The 22,688-nt window shown below is 43.9% G+C and overlaps 2 protein-coding genes across 2 annotated transcripts; both read right to left on the minus strand.

Annotated features, from left to right (window-relative positions):
• Positions 1 to 5,050: 5,050 nt before the first annotated feature.
• LOC135708969 (uncharacterized) lies at positions 5,051 to 5,791 on the minus strand. Its single transcript, XM_065231164.1, has one exon. The coding sequence runs from the start codon at positions 5,789 to 5,791 to the stop codon at positions 5,051 to 5,053; it is 741 nt and encodes a 246-aa protein (XP_065087236.1).
• A 5,931-nt stretch (positions 5,792 to 11,722) lies between these two features.
• LOC135708970 (uncharacterized) lies at positions 11,723 to 17,602 on the minus strand. Its single transcript, XM_065231165.1, has 2 exons — positions 13,523 to 17,602; positions 11,723 to 12,376 (listed from the first exon to the last, which is right to left on the minus strand). The coding sequence occupies exons 1-2, from the start codon at positions 17,600 to 17,602 to the stop codon at positions 11,723 to 11,725; spliced, it is 4,734 nt and encodes a 1,577-aa protein (XP_065087237.1).
• Between the last annotated feature and the right edge of the window lie 5,086 nt (positions 17,603 to 22,688).

A 22,688-nucleotide genomic window follows, 5' to 3' on the forward strand; every position in this document is an offset into this window, starting at 1 on the left:
ACACCAGTGTTTCATCGTTGTCGTCATCCTGGTCGACGTTTGGAGGATCAACTTGTTCATTGGGTGGCTCAATTGTAACTACTGGTTCATCAGGGACTACCGCCTGCGATTCCGGTCGGGTCCAAACCGGTTGCGCTTCGTCGTCTTTGACATTTTTCACTGGTTCTTTGCTGGTCGACGTATACCTTGATTCATTCACGATGACATCACGAACAAGAAACACCTTCTGCTTGTGGCTGTCCCACAAACGATACCCGTTCGAGCGATCGAAGCTAAACGCGCGTAGCCAGGTATGTTACTTCGTGGGCTAACATACCTGGCTACGCGCGTCTAGCTTCGATCGCTTCTCCTTGGGAATGAAGTTGTAGGCTTTGCTCCCCCAGATGCGGAGTTTTGACACGTCTGGTTTGTGCACGTACCACATCTCGTACGGCGTCTTCTTGTTCAACGCCATCGTCGGGCTCCGATTGACGATGTACACCGCCGCTTGAACTGCTTCGCCCCAAAGCTTCTTCGGTAGGCCAGAATCTTGAACCATCGCCCTCGCTTTGTCCTGGATCGTCCGGTTCAAACGCTCGCTTACGCCGTTCTACTGTGGCGTGTATGGAACGATGTACTCCACTAGCATTCCACGGTCTCGGCAGTACTGCTGGAACTCGTTGCCGACGTTGTCGCACCTAAGGCGACGGATCTTGCTGTCGAAATGCCCCTCAGCCATGCTCGCGTACTGCTTGAAGACCTCCAGTACCTCATTTTTCGCCGCAAGGATGTATACGGCGCTAAAATGGGTAAAATCGTCGGTGAATGTAACGAAATACCTTTTTCCGTTCCAGGCTGTCGGGGTCAGGAAACCGCACACGTCACTGTGTACCAGCTCCAACGGCTTGTTGGATCTCGGTACTGGTATGTCTCGCATGCTTCCCAAGCACACAAGGTTCACACACTTCGTTGTCTTGAAATGCGTCCTTCCTCAGCACCATGCCGTTGACCATCTCGTTGCGCACCAGAGTCTTCAGACCACTCTTGCCAATGTGGCCGAACCTCCGATGCCACAGCTTGTACTCGTTCACCGGCAAGGCTACCAGAGCGCTCCATCCACTGGTCCACGCTTCACGGTGGCGTTCAGCACGTACGGCTTGCCGGACAATTTACCAGTGGTAACCACTTCGCTGCCGTGCTTGATTTCCACAGCATCACCTTCAAACGTCACACGCATCCCAAACTTGTCGAAGCGCCGAATGGAAAACAGGTTGTACTGCAGTTCCCGCACGTACAGGACGTCATTCACCACGCTGCTGATTTGACGCTTTCGGACCATCGAGACCATGCTTACCGTGCCGGAGTGATAGCTGTACACGACCTTCCCGGAGGCCACCACGATTGGCACCGGATTGTCCAGCTTCACCACGTCTCGAAGGCAATCCGCTGAATGCACCATGTGTTCGGAGGCACCTGAATCGAGAATCCACCAGAACTGACTCAGACTCCCACCGTCACGCTTCGCTTCACCGTCCGACTCCGTTACAAACGCCACTCCGGACCCAGCGACGTTGGCCTTTTCCTTCCTCTTCGGCTTCCCGGACGACTTCCGTTGGTCCAAGTCCTTCTTCATGGGGCAGTTTGCGCATTTGTGACCCACTTTGCCACAGGAAAAACACTTCATCTTGGGCCGCTCACTGAAAAACGCCGACTCACCATCCAGAGTGCCTTCCGGTTCGTAGTTGTTCTGACGCTTCACGTTTTCACTCAGCAACCTGGCCTTCACAAATTCGAATGTGCACTGCTCCGCCGGCAGGGTTTCGAGGACTGTCACCAGCTGCTGGAACGATTTCGGTATGGTTTGCAGCAAATTGAACACCACCAGCCGCTCGTGCATCACGATGCCCGCCGAGCCCAGCTCCTGGATGATCCTCTCGAACCGCAGCAGGTGCTCTTCCATCGGTTCCGCTTCGCTGTACTTCATTACGGCCAGTTGCTTCAGTAGGTAAAACTGGCCGGAAATTCCCTTCTTCGCGAACAAGTTCTGCAACGTTGCCCACATCGACTTCGGAGTAGACTTGACCTTGATGTACTCCAGCTGCGAATCTGCGATCTTCTCCACCAGCAACGACTTGCAACGAGCTTCCAGAAGTTTCCGCTCCGCCAGCTTCGTCTCCCTCTGCGCCTTTACCTGTGCCGTATCCGTTTCAGCCACTTGGATCTCCGGAATTTCGTCCGCTTCTCGCCGGATGCAATCGATTAGCTGCCGCTCCTCCAATAACGTCTCCATCCGGAAACTCCAGTTAGGGAAGTTCTTCCCGTCGAAAAGGTAGGGCTTCTGTTCCGCTTGCATTCTTCCGGTTCTTCGTGAAAAAAAAAAATTTCTTCGACTAACAATCTTCCGTTTCCAAGGGTTACAGGATGGCTGGGGCCATAACCTGTCGTGATAGTAGAGAGTTATGGAAAGACGACTACTTCTGTCGAAGAATAATTAGAAGAATGATTTATTTAACTTCAAACTCAAACGCATGGCTACTACGATCTAACATATCTTAATAGAGCTACTACGATCGGTTTGCTCGTTCTTGACACGTTTCATCGAACCGGTTGATGTCCGTACTGTAATGACGGGAGTGACTCCATCGTCGTCTCACGCTTACTTCAGCTTACTCACCGGGTGAGTCGATCGTACTCAATATCGTCTGATGCATTAGGTTGTCAAAATCTGAGTAAACGAGAAATGTCAAACTGAGTAAAAGCCACTCAGTCAGCCGAATTCGTAACTAAGAAAAAAAAAATGCCAGCTGTGTCGGAGCAAACGATCTAAGAAACGGTGAAATTATTGTATAACACTGACCGAAATGAATTAAGGTAAGTAGGAATTGCATGCGAAGACAGTTTTCAGTCGTCTTCAGCTGTAGTTAAATGAACCTGGAGCAGGTAATTTCCATTTTTTATCAAAACAAATAAAAAAAAGAAACTTCCCGGCTGAAAATATCACAGAGTGGTTTTGACTCACTCTGCGCGAGAACGTTGTTTACTCAAAAGTGAGTAAAAATGCATCTTCCTGCTGAAATGAGCATGTTCGACTCAATTTTGAGTTGTTGCGAGTTACCGTGCTGGGTTAAGTTTTTGTATACGGCCCATCTTCCATTGTGTGGATGGTTGATTTGTGTCGACAATAACAACAAGTCTGTCGATTTGCATTTCTACTGCTGGCTGCCAATGTTTTGATCGTGTTTGAAACTGCGTTAAATATGCGAGACGCCAACGTATTCAGAAATCTTGGAGCTGCCGCTGGACCAATTGCCATCGAGTGAGGTGATTCATATGGACATCACGTAAATCTGGATTTGGCATAGTCAGCCCAGTGGCAAGTGCGTAGACAACACGTTATACTGTGACAACGGGCACAGCACAGCAAAATAAATGTTTTGGGCCCGGGACATGCTGCCTACTGTCAAACTCTGTTGTTAGTATAGGCCTTGTCACTGGCCTGGGCATAGTAAGCAGTGAACCTCCAGTCAAGAAGTGTGCTGGTGCTAACGCTTCTAGTTCTAATGGATCATCGGCTAGAGCTGTCAATGGTCTTGAGTTTAAACAGCCTTCTACCTGTGCTAGCAGAGTGACAAAGTCTTCTTGTGATACAGGATTGCTACCGAGAACTCGTAGAAGGTGGAACTTCGCCGAACGTTCCGCTGCCTCCCATAACCCACCGAAATGTGGGGCACTCGGAGGGTTGAAATGCCAAAAAATGCCTTCATTCGCACATTCTTTTGACACTGTCTCACGATGTTCTTTGCCTTTCAGTAACGCGATCAGATCCTGAATTTGATTCCTGGCACCAACAAAGTTTGTACCATTGTCCGAGTAAATATCCGTACTCCGTCCTCGGCGGGCAAAGAATCTTCGTAACGCTTGAAGAAACCGTTCTGCCGACACATCAGAGATGAACTCCATATGAACCGCTTTCGTTGCCATGCACACGAAGATCGCAACAAAGCCATTGGCCGGTTGTCGTCCACGTCCTGCTCGGGTATGGGCTGGTCCGAAGAAATCGACACCAGTCTTGGAAAACGGTTTCGAAACCGTAACTCGAAAACAACGCTGGCACTGACGAACAACCTTTCGCGCAAGATTTCTACCACCTAGTGGCCAATATCGTTGCCGAACCGTACTCAAAAGTAGTTGAGGCCCAGCGTGAAGATGTTTGCGGTGATAGAAGCGTAAAACGAATTCCGTGAATAAATGTCTAGTGGGTAAAACCATCGGGTGTTTTGTCTGTTGTGATTCAAGTGCGCTAGTCTACCACCAACTCGCAGGATACCGTTTTCATCGATTCGAGGGTTAAACCATTCCGCTTGCACTTTCCGGATAATCGCGTATTCTGTCCGTCTTTGTTCTCCTGGACACCGTAAGTTGTCCATGAAGCGTAGCCAGTAAGCTGTTGTGCGAATTAGCCTAGTAAACGATGAGAACTTCACTAAGTAATCCGAAACGAATTCTCTTTTCATCGACGAAGCGCAAACCACCACATTGCGTCGTCGTTCGAAATCTTCTTCTGGTGGGTTTCCAGCTCCTTTAGACCATTCTTCAGGAGGATCCTCTAACCAGGTGGGTCCATGCCACCATAAGTCGTGCTCGAGAATATCCTTCGGAGCGATTCCGCGTGAAATTAGGTCAGCGGGATTGGTGCTTCCCGAAACATGTTTCCCTCTGTCAGCGCTTGAATTTTGGCGACCCTGTTGCCACGAAAGTGGGCCACATTCCTGGAGAAGAACGAATCCAGTGGAGAACACAGGTTGAGACCGACCAGAAGTTAACGCTGCCGTCTGCTTTCAGAGATTCCGCTACCTTTTACCCAAGGTTGAGCCACTAGAAGAGCACCACATAGCTCCAACCGTGGCAGTGATTGAGGTGCTACCTTTGATTTCGAGGTCAGAAGGTGCACCGAAACCGAACCATCTTGTCGTTTACTCCGAACGTAGATTGTGGCACCGTAAGCGAGAATTGATACATCTGAGAAGCAGTGGTATTGCACGGGCACCGCTCTTGGTGCTATGCCACACCGTTATATGCGAATCATGTTCAGTGCAGGAATTTGCTTGTGAAATGCTCGCAATTCCTCACCCACCGTTCCAGGTAGTGGGTCGTCCCATTGCAGACATTGCCCGTGTTCTCCCTTCAACCACAAGAGCATTTGCATGAACATTTTTGCTGCTGTGATCGTCGCACCGAGCAGTCTCAGTGGATCAAACAATTTCGCAATGAAGCAGAGCACTTGTCGCTTCGTTAGGATCTGGTCATCCGTTTGTGGTGGTATCGTGAACGAGAACTTGAAACAGTCCACGTTGGGAACCCAGGTCAAACCCAATGTTTTCACCTCTGCATCCTGGTCCCAGTCGATCCCATTAGAATCCGGTAGCGCCAAATTCTCCTTCGGAATGTCTTCAAGAACAGAGGGACAGTTGGAGGCCCATTTGAATCCTCCACGGTTCATCATTGCGTCGATTTGTCGCCTCAATTCGACCGCAGATTCGGCGTCGTCCGCTCCAGACATAACGTCGTCCATATGCACGTCCTCTTCTACTGCTGGTGCAGCCAAGGGGAACTGCTCTCGTTCGTCACTTGCCAGCTGCTTCAACGTACGAGTCACCTGATATGGTGCTGATTTGGTGCCATATGTCACCGTCAGCAGTTCATACGCTACAACGCTTCCATCGGTCCCCAACCAAAGAACGCATTGAAGAGGAGTTTCGATCAAGTTCGGCCAAATCTGTCGGGACATATTCTCAATGTCGGCTACAACCATGACCTGACGTGTACCCTGCCCATGTGTGTTGAATGGGTGCGATTAAAGAGCCTGAATTTATAAAGAGATCTTATCAATTTGACAGGTCTTCTGCTCGATTGGCTTTTCCTATGACTTTGACAGACAATCGATTGTTTTTCAATTTTGCCATTTCGTCTCTTTATAAATTCAGGTTTTTTAGGAGCGATATCTTACGCAGGTGTGGAAGCTGCCTTCCTGCACATTCGATTGCCGTTCATGGATGTCAATCGATATCCGTCGGTGATTGGCACTAGATTGCGGAACAGAGATTGACGTTAAATAGAGGAAAGAAGAAAAGAAGAGCATTAAGAAGGATTCTGCTTGCTGAATTGTAAAAGTAACCACACGTATGCCAATATTTACTAAGCTCAGTTTGAAGACTAAAGCTAATCCGTTGTATGAAATAAATCAGTTTAAAGTAAACTTCACTGGGGTGTTTCCCGACCCATTATTTTCATTCTCATTTTTTAGTGGACACCCGTTAGTAGAGGGGACTGATTGCTCGTGGTTTTCTCGAGGTTAGAAAGGACAACTTTTTTTTTTGGGTTCGATCAGGGGAGGAGCATGGAAATGGGGTACCGTTGTCTCAACAGAGAGTTGTCGCCAGCACTATACCGTTGTGCATTGTGACGGTCAGACTCATCGAGATGAAGTCACATGACAAACAGGTAATGGAATTAAATGGAAATTACTAATCCTTCTATCTTTCTTTACAATAATAAGTTGAAATGACGGATCATATTAGGTTTAACTTTTCCACCAGCTTGAGCCCAACATTATCTCTCCTTACTGCAACGCTGAACCCATCGAACAATCATTCATCAATGCAGACAGGCAGTTCAGAATGGTCGGAATCGATTGAACTGCTGCTGTCGGAGTATAATGAAAGGGTTGTGGTTTTTTACGTGGTATATAAATTCAATTTTCCACCATCACACCGATGAGTTAGTACAGCTGCCTCGACATCAGCATGGATATTGGGAATGGATGGAAACGGAATAATTTACGGCTCGGGGGCGTAGAATCAGCAACAAATTTTCACCATTTCACCCTGACATAAATTAGTCTGATAGTATCACATGTTGATGGCACTTGCGATTTTATGATCCCATTAATTCGCATGTACTCAAAGCGACCACCTCCTTCATCCCGCCCAAACCAACACTCTGTTCAAATAAATTAGCAACTGCTGCAGAGATAACGTGTTTGCTCGATGTTTCAGGGTTACAATGATAAAGCCGGCCTGAGTTTCATCAAGATAATCACAGTGACGATCATTCCAATGCCCGATACCACCGATTCCAAGAACAAAAAACTATCATTGCCAAGGTTCGCACTCTGGGGATTAATTTCTCCATCCATCGGAAAATCTTACCCTGCCAGTGAAGCTCCCCCGTTTTCTAGCAAAAACTTGAAAGAGAATACTTTCGAAATTAAAAAACTTTACTCCTTCGAGAGATCGATCGGTTTCATTGTTTCCATTGGCCGCCATCGTCTATCCAGCCTTTCGACGCTTCCGCAACACGGTCAAGAGAATAATCGGCGTCGTCTTTTGCCCTAGTACTTTCCCCGAACAGGACCGCAGTCCAGCGGGGCACGGCCCGGAATGAGCTGCAACATTTTCCTAGTGAAAGTTTCTCGATTCGGTTTCCACGAGCCACAGCAGTGGGCGGCACACAATGAGGGAGGATAATTGCCAATAATCACAGCATTCGGTGAACGTTACTTAACTACGAATATTTTTTTTTTCTCGTTTCGTGGAAGCAAAGTCGAATTTTCCTCTCAAGATTGAAGTGGTAGACCTAAAGGGTGAATATCGAAATCTCATTCCTGGAAGAACTTTTTTCTTATTTGCGTTATTTAAAGTTGGTCTCTGTTCGAGTGTCAATCGCCAGGGGCTAGGGAGTGTGACTACACACCGGAACCTACATATCGAAACCGTCATCACAAGGGTCGGGAGCAACGCAACGCAACGGTTTTACTACACTTCCGAAGAGTGTGACCAGAAATGTAATGCCTATAATCCCATATCAGTCCCGGATGGAAAAAGTAGGCATTGAATAACTGGCAGCTAAAGTTACGAAGTGCAATTCCCATGTAAATATTTGAAAAAAATAGTAATTTACTTGATATTTTTTTCAAGTTAAAGTCTGTTGCAATGAAGTTTGCATGATTTGTTATATCAGCAAGATATATGGCGCTTCAAAAAAAATAAAATAAAAATAAACAGAACTGTAACTTGTCTTCTGGACGATTGATTTTCAGGATGGGACTGATATGCGATTACTTTGCTTGATGGGACAAACTGACTTGATGTTGTTCTCACATTTTTCATGATCAAAGTCCGTAGTTTTATCATGTGTTATGAAAGTAGATGCCAATTGATAGTGGATAGCGTTATTATCTTAAAATTGACGAATATCCATATGGGACTGATATGCGTTTATAGGCAGTGTACACACCGAAAATTCACCAAAGATTTCAGCCAAATGATTTACTGAAAAGCAATCAGCAATCTACGATTTTACTGAAAATTAGCAATTTGGTTCGTTTTAACTGAAAACCAGCAACTTGACCAGATTGCTGAAAATTCAGCATATTTCATCGTATCGTTTTCACTCTGTCAAAATAAGATAAAAAAGTCGCCAATATTTTTGTTTTTCGACTACGCTGAGTGCAGTGTGCGTGTAGTTTTTGAGTAATTATTCTGCAACAAATTAAGTGCGTAATGGTTCCGAAAGTTCAGAAGCTCTGCTGAATCTGAAAGCTGACAGTTGTCACGTGGAGGAGTTGTTCGGTAAGTAGAATAGTTAAATACAACCTTGTATTTTCTTCAGTCTCGTGAGCAATGGCAGACACCCTGAAGTGTTTCTACTGCCATCAGTTGGTTGAGGGATATATTGATGGACTTCGACGACACCTTAAAAGTACACGAGAATAAACATCATTTTGATAAGGAGCTTGTGCACATCACATGCACTAAAAAAGGTTGCAGGATGAGCTACCGGAAGTTCAGTAGACTGAAGCAGCATATCATCAAAAAAACATCCCATAAGGGCACCAGATTCCCACCACTAACAGCAGCATAAACAATACCACCAACAATTCGATCAGTTACAGCCAGACAATTCCAGTTGCACTGAGGAGAACATCGCACTCATTATGGGCGCTGGAACCGCAAACCTAGTTGATGAGGTACTAAGTGACACTTCAATCGAATCTCTTCGAAAGATTGCATGGAAATTAAATTGAATTTGTTTCAATAAATCAAAATGATTCAAATAAACCGAAATTAATTTTGTGTTGAATAAACCAGTATGATTAGAACTTAAAAGCTGCTTTTTCGGTACAATGATAAATATTGCTGAATTCTATCAGCAAAGTGCTGTCAAATTATGCGATTGCCGAATTAGCTGAATTTTCAGCAATTTTATTAAATATGCTAATAATTCAGTAAACCTCTGTCAAGCAGAAGGAAATTTCACATTGATGAAAATTCCAGTAATTTTATATTGCTGAAATGATTACTGAAATTTCAGCTCAGCAAAATTCAGCGAAAAATTGCTGATTTTTAGCGTTAAAAATTTGGTGTGATAGAGCCTCTGAAAATCCCAACGACCTCGGCTGGGATTGATATCAGACGCACTGGGGTGAGAGGTAGCCATGCTCATCACTCAACTACTAAAGGCATAGAAGTATAATTGAGGGGCTTAAGGTGATTCCTTGAAGAGTTCAAAAATGGCCGCCACATAGGCTATAAATTCACTTCCACCTCAAATTTTCAATTACACAAAACTCAGAAATTAGAGTTCCATTTCACCTGAAATTTCTACTGTATGTATGCTGCAGCGCAGCAAACGTGGAGTAACAGTTTCATTGCAGTACGTGTCGTGGAAGCTTATATTTGTGCACTTAAAATTTCGAAGCGGTAGCGAGAATAAGGATCTCACAGCGAACCACCTTAAAGGGAAACATATCATGCAAGAACGTCCTGTGCATAAACTATAATGAATGTAATTCCTCATGAGTGGAAACCAAAAATAATTTTTTCCCCCTTAATTACGATTTTCTACCATTTTTCACAACTTTCCACGACAAACCAAACTAGAATAGAACTGTTCAAGTGTGTTTTATTCAAAATATTCAACATTTTGTGCAAAAATACGCGGAATCATGAACTAAATGTGATATACTGCATGATATGAGATGTTTTGACGTAGAATTACGTCTTTCGGCAACATATTGGAGGTGCAATAACAATAATAATAAAAAAAAAACAAAATCAATCGCGCTACGCGAAAAGTAGTCAGGTTTTGTTCGCTAATAATTCTGTCAGTAGCGAATGGATTTTAATTCTAAACAAGTCATTCGATTGGAAAGTTTTCTACGAATCTGATAAAATGAACACTCTATCAATTTGCAATAGTTTACTAATGAACATTACACAAATGTCCAGCTGTTGCAATGGTGATCACAATTATCACCGATAGCCTGCAAAAAGCGCTTTCCCTGCAACAGATTTCAAAATAGAATTCCATCTGGTCTCGCCGAACGGTGCTTATTCAATCATCACCACACACGGTGTCCGGTCAGTCATCATCAGCAGTGCTTTCGGCGCGTGGCGTTGAATATAATTCTCCAATACACGAAAGGCTGCCCACAAGCAGCGAGCTGCAGCCAACACGAGCGTCACATCATTGAAGAAAGAGGAAGAAGCCGCACCGCTACTGATCGGATTCAGTAGCTCTTCGTGAGTCGCTGTGGGCCATCTATGCCAAGCGCGTCACCCTCGTTCTAAACAACATACAGCTCGCCAGCCTCATCCGTGTTGAGCACCCTAATGATTTTTTTTTTGTAAATTAATTTATTTTTACAGGCTCAATCGAATAAACTTTACAGAGCCAAATTATCTTTTTCGTTATGCATTATTAATGTTTTAAATCTAAAGTTAAAATCTCAAGTTAAAGGAATTGAACCGATTACACGCGATCGTCTCGAGGTTAGTGGAGATTTACAGTTTCATGGATGGGAGAGGAAAAAGGAGGTTTGAAATATGATTTACGATACAAATATTTAATTATTCCTAAAACATGAACTTATTCCTATTCAACTTGGTATCAACAGTGTAAACGTTCTATTATTACAAATTAAACATTAAAAAAACCCATACACACAAAATACAAACTAAACACAATGTTGGCCGAGCCAACTGGAGGGAGATTTCCGAAACAATGAACCACCACAGGAATTTTAGGTTGGTTAAAATTTCCTTTAATAAAGAATTAATTAGTTTTTAGAATACGGGTATATAAATTTGCTTACGTTTAGTGCCTCCTAACCTCCTTTACCACGATTCCACTGAGCCAGATCTCCCAATTTAGGTTAAGCTGCATGAATAGGTATACATTTTAGGATAAGCTTTTTACTAATTCGTTTAGTTAGTTTAGGATTCAATTCTTACCTTTGTTCAAACTAGTATTACTAAATTATAGAATAAACAACTTGTAGGATAACCAATTGTAGGGTAATAAATTCTAGGGTAACCAATTCTAGAATAATCAATAAACCAACTGTAGGATAAATAATAATAGGAATTTATGAATCGTATGCAACTAATAATCCATCACTTCACAACTAACCACTTTTAATCGTAACTGCTTATAATTGTAACTGACTAAGCTCAAAAAACATCTAAATGCACTAGATTAAATTATTGCCTTACTACGATGCCGTGGCCTTTGCATGAATCAGCAGTTTGCTTGTTCTCTCTCCCTGTCAAATTGCCTTTCATCGTCCCTAACGCCAGTCATGCCAACGGTCGATGAAGACAAGGTGTTGTTAAGGTAGGTGCGTACCGTCCGAGGGACGTGACACTCCCCCCCGTACGTGGACCCGGTCCTCCGGTCCAGCTTACTCCGTCTCGCGCCTGACATCCAACACTGCCAGCTTCACCGTTGGCCGCTCGTAGATCCCGCTGATAGTCTGCACGGTAGCCTTACGAGTTTGTCCTCCGCTGGTTACCACTCCGATGACCCGCCCTTTGGGCCAACAGTTTCTGGGGTTCTCGTGGTCCGCAATGACCACAATATCTCCTACCTGCAAAGGTTTCATCTTCATGTGCCACTTCGAGCGCCGTGTTATATCGGGAAGGTAATCCCTAATCCAGCGTTTCCAGAACAGGTTTGCTAACCACTGGGACGTTGGGAACCCTCGTTGTAACACCGCAGTATCCGCATCGATCGTCGTCAACGGCTTAGATCCATCAGATGAGCCCAAAAGGAAGTGGTTGGGAGTTAAAGCTGGTGCGGCTTCGTCGTCGATGGGCACGTGAGTAAGAGGGCGCGCGTTGAGTACACCTTCTATTTCCGTTAGAGCGTTCCTTAACTCTTCATCGCTTGGTCGTCGTACACGTAGAACTTCCACCAGATTGCGCTTGACCGATTGGACTAGACGCTCCCAACTACCGCCCATGTGGGGCGACGCTGGTGGGTTGAAGTGCCAAGCCGTGGATGAAGTAACGAACTCGTTCATTAGTTGATTTTGGTCGATTACCTGATGGATTTCCTGTAGCACCCGGTTGGCACCCACAAAGTTGGTTCCTCGGTCGCTATAAAAGGCTACAGGTGTACCTCTTCGAGCGATAAAGTTTTTTAAAGCCATAATGCAAGAGCTTGTTGTGAGAGTGTTGGCTACCTCAATATGGACGGCTCTTATCGTCAGGCAAGTCAGTAGAACACCCCATCTTTTTTCGACCCTTCGACCCACAGATACCTCAATTGGGCCAAAATAATCGACCCCCACATGTGCGAATGGCCTTGTGTATGCGGACAGCCTTGCTGCTGGAAGATCGGCCATTTCTGGTGGCCGAGGAAGAGCGTCTCGGTTTTTGCACCACTGGCAGTTCTTGCGAATTTTGGCTAGAGTCTGTCTCAAACGGAAGATGCTAAATTTTTGACGGACTTCATTGACAACGATCTCGTAGTTGCGATGCAAATATTTTTCGTGGTAATGTGCAAGTATTAACGATGTCACTGGGTGAACTGGTGGTAGAATAACAGGGTTCTTCGCGTCACTATGTAAATAGGAGCACACTCCGGTTCTGCCTTTCATTCTCATGACACCCAAGTCATCTACAAATGGACTCAATTTATAGATAGAGCTGGTCTTCGGAATCTGCTTAACTGTTGCCACTTTTGCATCCAATGTTGCGACTTCATCCTGGTATACATCCCGTTGCGCTTGTCGGAAATGGTATGCTTCAGCTTTTCGTAGCTCTTCGGATCACAGAGGTCCAGAAACAGGTGAATCTTTGCAATGACGACGTCGGAGATTCGAGCAAAATCGGAGTACGTATCCAGTTACCGCTAACAGCCGCCGCCAACTTGAAAATCTGCAAACGTCGATTGCCGGTTCCGGAGCTTTGTAGTGAAGAAGTATACTGGGTCTCATGTCTTCCTCAGTGGAAAGAGATTTCAGTGGAAGCTCGGGCCATGTCTCCTCTGTTTGCATCAGGAACTCAGGACCCCTAAACCACCTGCTTCTGGATGATAAATCGAGATGGTCCCGCCATCGTGTTCCATCGTCAGCCACGTTCATTTGGGTTGGTACCCATCTCCACTCTTGGAGGTTTGTTGACTCCAAAATTTCGCTAACTCTTGATCCTACGAATGCGCTGTACCGTTTGTGGTCGGCTCGTAGCCAACAAAGTACATTCCGAGAATCGGTCCAGAATGTGCGTTTGGAGATTTTCATTGTCAGGTTTTGTGTAACGCTAGCCGCCAGTCTGCAGCCGAGAACAGCAGCCTGCAGCTCCAGCCGTGGAATTGAAGTGTACTTGATAGGTGCTACCCGTGTCTTGGCAGCCACCAGCGCGCATTCCACGTTACCGCCTTCCGTTAATCGCAGGTATACGACCGCCGCCATGGCGCTTTCGCTCGCATCTACAAAAACGTGCATTTCGATAGTAGCAGCTTCCGTTGACGTCACAATTTGCCGGTAGCATCTAGGAATCCGCAGTTGTTCTAACTCTGGCAGCAAACGTACCCAATCACGCCATCTCTCGAACAAATTCTCAGGAATACTCTCGTCCCATTGAACATTAGCGCGCCATACTTCTTGCAGGAGGATTTTCAGCAGGATCAGGAAATGATCGATGAGACCTAGTGGATCGTAAATTGTCATTAGCGTCCGGAGAATCTCCCTTTTTGTAGGGCAACGACTTCCATTGAGCAACGCTTGATCAAATCTCGTCCAGCAAATCTTGTACTTGAAGACATCATCTCGCGTATCCCACCACATTCCCAGTATTTTCTGGTTTGCTAGCTCGGTAGTAATATTTAAGTCCTTTTCAACCGCCTTCTCTCCGTTCATTTTGAGTTGTACCAATGACGAGTTCGATACCCAATTACGGATCTCAAATCCACCTTGCATGTGTATGAACCGTACTGCTTCAGCCAGCTCAACCGCTTTCTGTTCCGTTTCTACGCTTATCACCATGTCGTCCACATAGTGCCCTTCTTTGATGACGGCTACCGCTTCCGGAAATTCTTCCTCGAATCTGTCGGCGTTCCTGTTCTTCACATACTGGGCCGTGGCTGGGGAACAGCTCGCTCCGAAGGTCATAACTTGCATTATGTATGTGCTCGGCCCGTCTTCATCACGATCACCCCACAGGAAACGCTGGCAATGCTGGTCTTCGGGAATGATCCCCATCTGGTGGAACATCTCTCGAATGTCCGCACACACACCGATCCGATACTCCCGAAACCGATATAGTATGCCAACCAACGATGCTAGTAGATCTGGACCAGTGAGGAGTGCCGAGTTCAAGGATATTCCATACGCTTGTGCGGCAGCGTCCCAGACAATCCGCACTTTTCCGGGTTTATTTGGGTTAAATACCGGGAAAATAGGCAAATACCAAACCCGATCGTACTTTGCTGCAAGCTCCTCCGATGTCAACTTACGGATGTAGTTTTTCGTCCTATATTCCGCAATCTTCTCGTTCATGGTATTCGCCAGATCCTCATCCTTTTCCATGCGCTTCTCCAAACATCTCCAACGACGAACTGCTACAGCTTCATTATCCGGCAAACGAATTTTATCAGAACGCCACAGCAGTCCCGTTTCGTAGCGGACTCCGTTGAAGTGTGTACGAGATTCAAGCAGTGACATGGCACGTTCGTCATCTTTAGACATTCGGAGCTGGTTCGGCTTGACTACCAAACTGTCGATGGAAAAGTAATCTTTTACCATTTGGTTGAGATATGTTTCGCTTTGCTCGTTGCAGGTACAGATATGATAAGTGTGACTGGTGTTGTTTAACGAGTTCTCCATGGTCCAACCACCATACACCGTCCAGCCGAGATTTGTTTTCACGGCAATCGGTTCACCTATCGTTCCCTCGCGGCTCCGACGAACTAACATGAGATTGGCGTGCCGTAGACCTATCAGTATTCGCGGGCGGACGTTTGAATAAGATTCAACCGGCAATCCACGTAAGTATGTGTGCTTCTCCGCGAGATGAGCCATATCCAAAGATTGGAAGGGTAACTGCAACTCTTCAACCGTTCTTACGTCCTGAAGCCACGTTCGTTTCCCTCCGTGTCCGCTGATCTCAATGTTTACACTCCTTGAATTGGACTCGTACCGGTGTGTGCCACCCGTCCACTTTAGACAAAGTGGAAGGACATCTCCAGACAGATTTAACTCCTCGGCTAATTCCTGGTCGATTAGAGTGAGCTCTGATCCGTCGTCCAAAAAGGCGTGACACTTTGCCTGCACTCCATTTCCAAACAGAGTTACTGGCAAGTAGCGAAAAGAACCGGGACCCATACCAGACTGGTGTGTATTCACATTGCGTTCTTCATTCTGACTTTGCGGTTCACGTGTGTTAAGTGCGCCTCTGCTCGGTCCTGCTGGAACAGACATATCCTTATGGAGTAATACATGATGCTTGAAGGTGCAACCATTCTTTCCGCAAACAACAGAGTTGCAACCACCTTTGTGCTGTCGTAAACACTTGCGGCAAAAGTTGAATCCACGAACTGTCGCCCATCTCGCTTCGTACGATAGCTCCTGGAATCGCTTGCATTTCCCGAGATTTTTGCAATCACCCTTGCATGCCGGGCAAGGTTTGCTGTCTCCGGTCACTGTGCTGCTTGGAGTCGAATGCTGTTGCTGATGTTTGTCCTTGGCAATGACCTCTGAGTGAGTATTCACGTACTTTTCCTTTCGAACTCGTTGAAATTCCTGATTCTTGCTCCCTCGGCACTGAGGCTCGAACACCACGTTCACATCTTCCGCCAAATTGTAAATCCATTGGCTGAAGGTGGTCAGTTGCACCTTGGAAAGCTTCCTTTTGTACCGCGCCCAGTCCAGTCGTATTTGCGGTGGCAGTTTCTTGACGAACTCCTTCAGCAGCGTCATATCAAACATGTACTCTTGTGCTCCACAAGATTCTACAGTGGCACACAGATTTTGTACCTCCAGAGCAAAATCCACAAGCTTGTCCATAGCGTCAGGCTTAATACTCGGCATCGACACAATTTTGTCCTTCAGGTACTCGATTATTGTCTCCGGCCTTCCGAAACGCAATTTCAATGCACTGATCGCTCTTTCCACAGTTTCAGGTCGCATTAAGAAACTTCGAACGGCATTGAATGCGTCCCCCTTCAAACAGTTTCTCAAACGAATCATGTTTTCGGCTTCGGTATACCCGCACATCTTCGTAGTATCCTCATACGTAGACAGGAACATTGGCCATTCCTCAGGATTACCGTTAAATTTAGGTAACTCGCGGGGAACGACCTGGCGCGCTGCTAGTTCGTTTTTGGAGAGTTGGTTGTTGCGTACGGGCCTGCTGGCGTCTTTCCGTATTTTCCTGGTTGGTTTCATCGTCGATCTCCTGCGTCGCCTGTCATCGTCATCACGATCCGTTTCACTGACAGATGTTGGCTCTTCTCCGGAACCCTCGCTCGAATCTTCGCTGGAATCGTCATCCTCCCACGAATCTTCAGTCTCGCTTTCGTTTTCCGAATCAACGCTGGAATCTTCGATCGACGTACGCTTCTCGTCTCGATGCTTCAACCAATCCACCACTTTCTTACGGGAAATCTGCAGATCAGGAACAGACTCACCACTGCCTTCCAAATCAGCCATCTCCTTCAGGACGTCAAATTTCTTCTTCACTAATTTCCGCTTACGACGTATCTCTTCCTGCATCAATGCTTCTTCTGCCTCAATCCGCTTAAGTTCCACATCCAAACGCGCTTTGGCTGATGCTGCCGATGCAACTGAACCTCGAACTGAACCGGCTTTGCGCACTATCGACTGTACTGCCGCCTTCACACGCTCCTTGTTTCCGCTCGTTGTAGCAACTGGAACTGCTCCACGTTGCCCATCCGAAACACCAACACCATCGGCCCGCTTCGCTGTAGCGGTCACCTTCTTCGCACATTTCGCATTACTTGGCCGAACCACCTTCTTGATGAACGATTTTTTCTGCAATGGTTTCTTCCTTCGGGATTTCACACATTTGGTTGCTTTCGCGGTAGCGCATTTCAAGCAAACCCAACTATGGTCCATGACGTCCGCGGAAACACCCACACACGAGAAATGGTGCCACACATCGCAAGTGTCGCATTGCACCATATCATCATCGTCCAGCTGATCGCAATTCGCACAAGTACTCTGAACCACCGGTGTGGCTTTATGCACTGGATTGGCACGATTTTGAGATTTGGGAGTCGAGCTCGCGACTGCGTCGCTATGAGGACTTTTATCCGACATCGTTCCTTGGTAAACGAAATTTTAATTTGTTGGCCGAGCCAACTGGAGGGAGATTTCCGAAACAATGAACCACCACAGGAATTTTAGGTTGGTTAAAATTTCCTTTAATAAAGAATTAATTAGTTTTTAGAATACGGGTATATAAATTTGCTTACGTTTAGTGCCTCCTAACCTCCTTTACCACGATTCCACTGAGCCAGATCTCCCAATTTAGGTTAAGCTGCATGAATAGGTATACATTTTAGGATAAGCTTTTTACTAATTCGTTTAGTTAGTTTAGGATTCAATTCTTACCTTTGTTCAAACTAGTATTACTAAATTATAGAATAAACAACTTGTAGGATAACCAATTGTAGGGTAATAAATTCTAGGGTAACCAATTCTAGAATAATCAATAAACCAACTGTAGGATAAATAATAATAGGAATTTATGAATCGTATGCAACTAATAATCCATCACTTCACAACTAACCACTTTTAATCGTAACTGCTTATAATTGTAACTGACTAAGCTCAAAAAACATCTAAATGCACTAGATTAAATTATTGCCTTACTACGATGCCGTGGCCTTTGCATGAATCAGCAGTTTGCTTGTTCTCTCTCCCTGTCAAATTGCCTTTCATCGTCCCTAACGCCAGTCATGCCAACGGTCGATGAAGACAAGGTGTTGTTAAGGTAGGTGCGTACCGTCCGAGGGACGTGACACACAAGGTTAATCAAACTTACAATCTAAGGTTAATATTCTTTAAGAAAACATAAATGAAATCCAACTCTGTAGTATGGTGCCCGTACCAGTCAACCTGGATTGGTAGGATCGAAGCAATTCAGAGAAAATTTGTGAGATATGCCCTACGACGCCTTCCGTGGCGAGATCCGTAAAACCTACCACAATATGGAGATCGATGCAGATTATTGGGACTGCAGACGCTTGAGCAGAGACGCAAGGATGCCCAAGCGGTGTTTGTAGCTAAACTTCTCACAGAAAAAACTGACACACCGGAGTTACTAGGTCAACTTAACCTTTACGTTCCTGAACGATTACTTCGCCAACGGAACTTTTTGCTGCTTGAGCCCCGCAACTCCTTGTACGGCCTTCATGATCCTGTCCGCTTTATGTCGACTAGGTTCAACGAAGTCTACATCCTCTTCGACTTCAACTCTACTGTGGCAACATTTAAGCATAGACTGACTGAATTGCATTAATGGATCGAGTGAGATTCGTTATTGTGAAAGGTGAGTAATATTCCATTGCTCCTAGTTTGTAACGATTATGCTATCTGTATCTTTTTCGGATGATGGATGTCCAATGGAGCTGATAGAGTTATAATGTTTTTTATGTTTTTGACTACAGTTGATATTTGAAGCCATGTTCACTTTATGTTATGTTCTTGTTCACGGATGTGCTTGTTTTGTAATGTTTGTACTGTATTGCGAAAAGATATGGGGTTTATACGCCATTTAAATTGGCTTTTCCCCATCACATTCATTAAGACGACAAAAAGTCAGATGAATAAATAAATAAGTAAATGTTAGATTTCAACATATCTAGATAGAGTTGGAATAAGACGTAACAGATTTTGTAAGCAATGACTTCTCTCGATGATTTTTAAGAATTCAAGGCACGCCCACGCAAACCTACATTACCGTCAGCCAGGGGAAATTTTACGCCACCTGATGGTGATGTTGATTTGCGTGGGCGAGTCTTGACTTTAAAGACATCATCGAAAGAAGTCATTGTTTACAAAAGCTGTTACGCCCTAATTCCAGCTCTATCTTGATATGGGAACTGACATCCGGTTGATGACCTTGACCAATGTCCAAAAAATACTCTTTTACAAATTTATGGTGGTCCTGAAAATGATCGTTTAGCCGTGATGGTTGAGTAATGCTGAGCTATTAGGGTGTTAAACACAGATTAGGCTGGTTGGCTGTATGTTGTTTGGAATGAGGGTGACGCGCTTGGCATAGTTGGCCCACAGTGACTCTCGAAGAGCTACTGATTCCGATCAATCGTGGTGTGGCTTCTTCCTCCTTCTATGGATGCTCATGTGGGATGGATTGCATTGCATTGGATTCGTTGTGTACTGGAGAACAATGTTCAACGTCACGTGCCGAAAGCACGTGACACACACGGTGATTGGAACTGAATCCGATCAGCGGTTGAGGCCAGACTTGATAACTAGCTGCTTTCGGGGAGCCTTTCGTTGTGTACCGGAGAACACCACCACTCACCACATCGTTTGGTAAGACCGGATGGAATTCTACTTTGAAATCTATGTTAGGGAAATTGCTTTTCACAGGCAATCGGTGATAATTTTGATTATCATAGCAACAGTTGCACATTCGTGCAATTCACATGTTGAAAAATGATTTAGTCTTAAATTTGTAGATGCGTAGGAATATTTCTGCTCGATTGGTGATTAAATTATTGAAATTGGTCCAGGGACAGCTGAGTTATTAACGTTCAAAATCTTTCATTATTTTGTTACATGTTCCATTTTCGGTTTTCACAAAGTGTAGCCCCATATATAAATCACAGACGTAGTCCTACGTTAAAAAAAATTAACGAAAACGGGACATAACGCATTTTAAACAAATTGAAAGAGGGGTGATAGAGTGTTCATGAAAGGTGATTGAAAGTAATAAAGAGGTTTTGTTTAACTAGAAAATCGACGTTACTTACATTAAAAGCGATGAGCAAAGCAACGACGAGAAGATCCACAGCCAGCCTTTCCTTCTAAGCGTGTTTCTTTTTCATTTTCGTTTCTAGCTAGCTGTGTTTTAGAAATGAAGCGTTGAACACGTTTGTATGAGAGAAACAAAACTCGAGTTCATTTTAGAGCATCGAACATGTTTATTTATTTATTTCATCAACCGATGTAGACTAGTACAAATACATATACAAATTTGTTTTTCTTAAGAATATTAAAAAATATATTGTCAGCTATTATATTTTTACTTCCTACGAGTTATGATTCCGTATGGAGTTAAAATATTGTTTTAGTTTATGCCGAGACATTGAAAAGTCAATGGTTTCGCAGTATTGATTGTAAGACGCCATCATGCGATTTAATGGCCCAAATTTTGCATAATTTGTGCGATGATGGGTTACGGCAAATAAATTTCGATTTCTGAGTTGTCGAGTAGGTACATAAAAATTTAATTTTGATAAAAGTTCTGCTGAGTTAATGCGCTGCGAAACGATATCGTTTACAAACGAAACCATTGCATATTCACGACGCTCTTTTAATGTTTGTATGTTTATAAGCATGCAGCGTGCTTCATATGATGGAAGAGGAAATGATGTCCAACCTAATTTACGAAGGGCATATAATAGAAATTGCTTTTGTACTGATTCTAATCTTTCTTCGTGCGTGATTGAAAATGGAGACCATACAATGCTGCAATATTCCAGTATTGACCTCACATAGGCAATATATAGTGTTTTAATTGTGTATGGGTCCTGAAAGTTATAGCAAAAGCGCTTGATAAAGCCTAGCATGTTATTTGCCCTGTGAATAATTGTATTGTAATGGTCTATGAAAGTTAGTTTGGAGTCTAAGATAATCCCTAAATCCCTGACTCTTTCACATTTTTCTACATTCTGATTTCCTAATGCAATTGAAATGTTTGATGGTGTTCTTTTTCTGCTAAATGATATTAAGTTGCATTTTTTTACATTCAGTTCTAATAGGCTTTTTTTACACCATGTGTAGAATATGTGTATTTCACTCTGGAATATATTGATGTCTTCATCATTTTTTATTTCCAAAAAGAGCTTCATGTCGTCGGCATAGATTAGCAATTTTATTTTTTTGAGAATGAAGGAAATGTCGTTTACGTACAGAATAAAAAGAAGAGGTCCCAGATGAGAGCCTTGCGGGACTCCTGAGGTGACTTGAATTGGGGTCGATTTCTTTCCGTTGAATTTAATTATTTGTTGGCGGTTAGTTAAATATGATTCAAGCCATTTCAGGAGTCCTGGCTCAATTCCAATTTCTTTCAATTTGAAAAGAAGCATTGTTATGTCAATTCGGTCAAATGCCTTGCTAAAGTCTGTATAGAGAGCTTCTACGTGGTTTCCATTATCCATTGCATTTAATGAATAGTCTATAAATTCAAGTAAATTTGTCGAGGTCGAACGTCCTTTAAAGAAGCCGTGTTGCATGTCAGTAATTCTATTTTTGGTTTGAAGAAATAATTTTTCATTTACAATTGCCTCGAAAAGCTTTGGAATGCAAGAGATAATGGCTATTCCACGATAATTACGTACGTCAGATTTTCGGCCAGATTTAAAAATAGGTACTAAAAATGAGCTTTTCCATATTTTTGGGAAGGTTCCGGATTCCAGTGACATATTAAAAAGCCAAAACAATGGAGCAGTGAGTTCCATTGCTAGACTTTTTAAAAATACTGGAGGAATTCCGTCAGGTCCAGGACCTTTTGAGGCGTCTAAATTCTTTAAAGCCTGCAAAATATCCTGCACTTGAAGTTGATTGACGCCAATGTCCCTTGAAAATTCTGGATGAAATGCAAAATAATCGCGGTCGCGATCTTCATCGGAAAATGTCGTATAGATTTCTTGAAAAAAAATTGCAAAAAGCTTACAATTTTTTTCCGAGCTATCCCCGACACGTTCGTCAAGATGCATTATTGATGGAAAATTGTCAGATTTTAATTTGGTTTTTACGTAATTAAAGAAGTTCTTTGGGCAGGACTTTATTTCAAGTTCAGTTTTTGAATTAAATTCTTCAAATGCATTACTGATGGCTAAATCTAGTTGATCGCATAAGTCCAAATAGATAGCCAAATTTTCACTATTATTGTGTTTTTTGTAATGTTTATGTGCTTTCTGTTTTCGATTTTTTAAGTTTTTTATTTGTCTGTTATACCAGACTGGATTTTTTGTGCTTCTGTAGCGTCTTTTTTTCTTCAAAGGTATTTCTTCCAAAATTATTCCTGATAAAATTTGGTAGAAGATGTCTACAGCAGTTTCGACATTTCCTTCATTCCTTAGAATTATTTGCCAATTGACGCTGTTTAATTTATGTTTGATTTTTTCGTAGTCTGCTAATTTGTATTCAA

This window comes from Ochlerotatus camptorhynchus, unplaced genomic scaffold (assembly GCF_037179485.1).
Source record: "Ochlerotatus camptorhynchus isolate MF236.1 unplaced genomic scaffold, CSIRO-AGI_Acam_v1.1 ptg000343l, whole genome shotgun sequence".
Taxonomy (NCBI): domain Eukaryota; kingdom Metazoa; phylum Arthropoda; class Insecta; order Diptera; family Culicidae; genus Ochlerotatus; species Ochlerotatus camptorhynchus.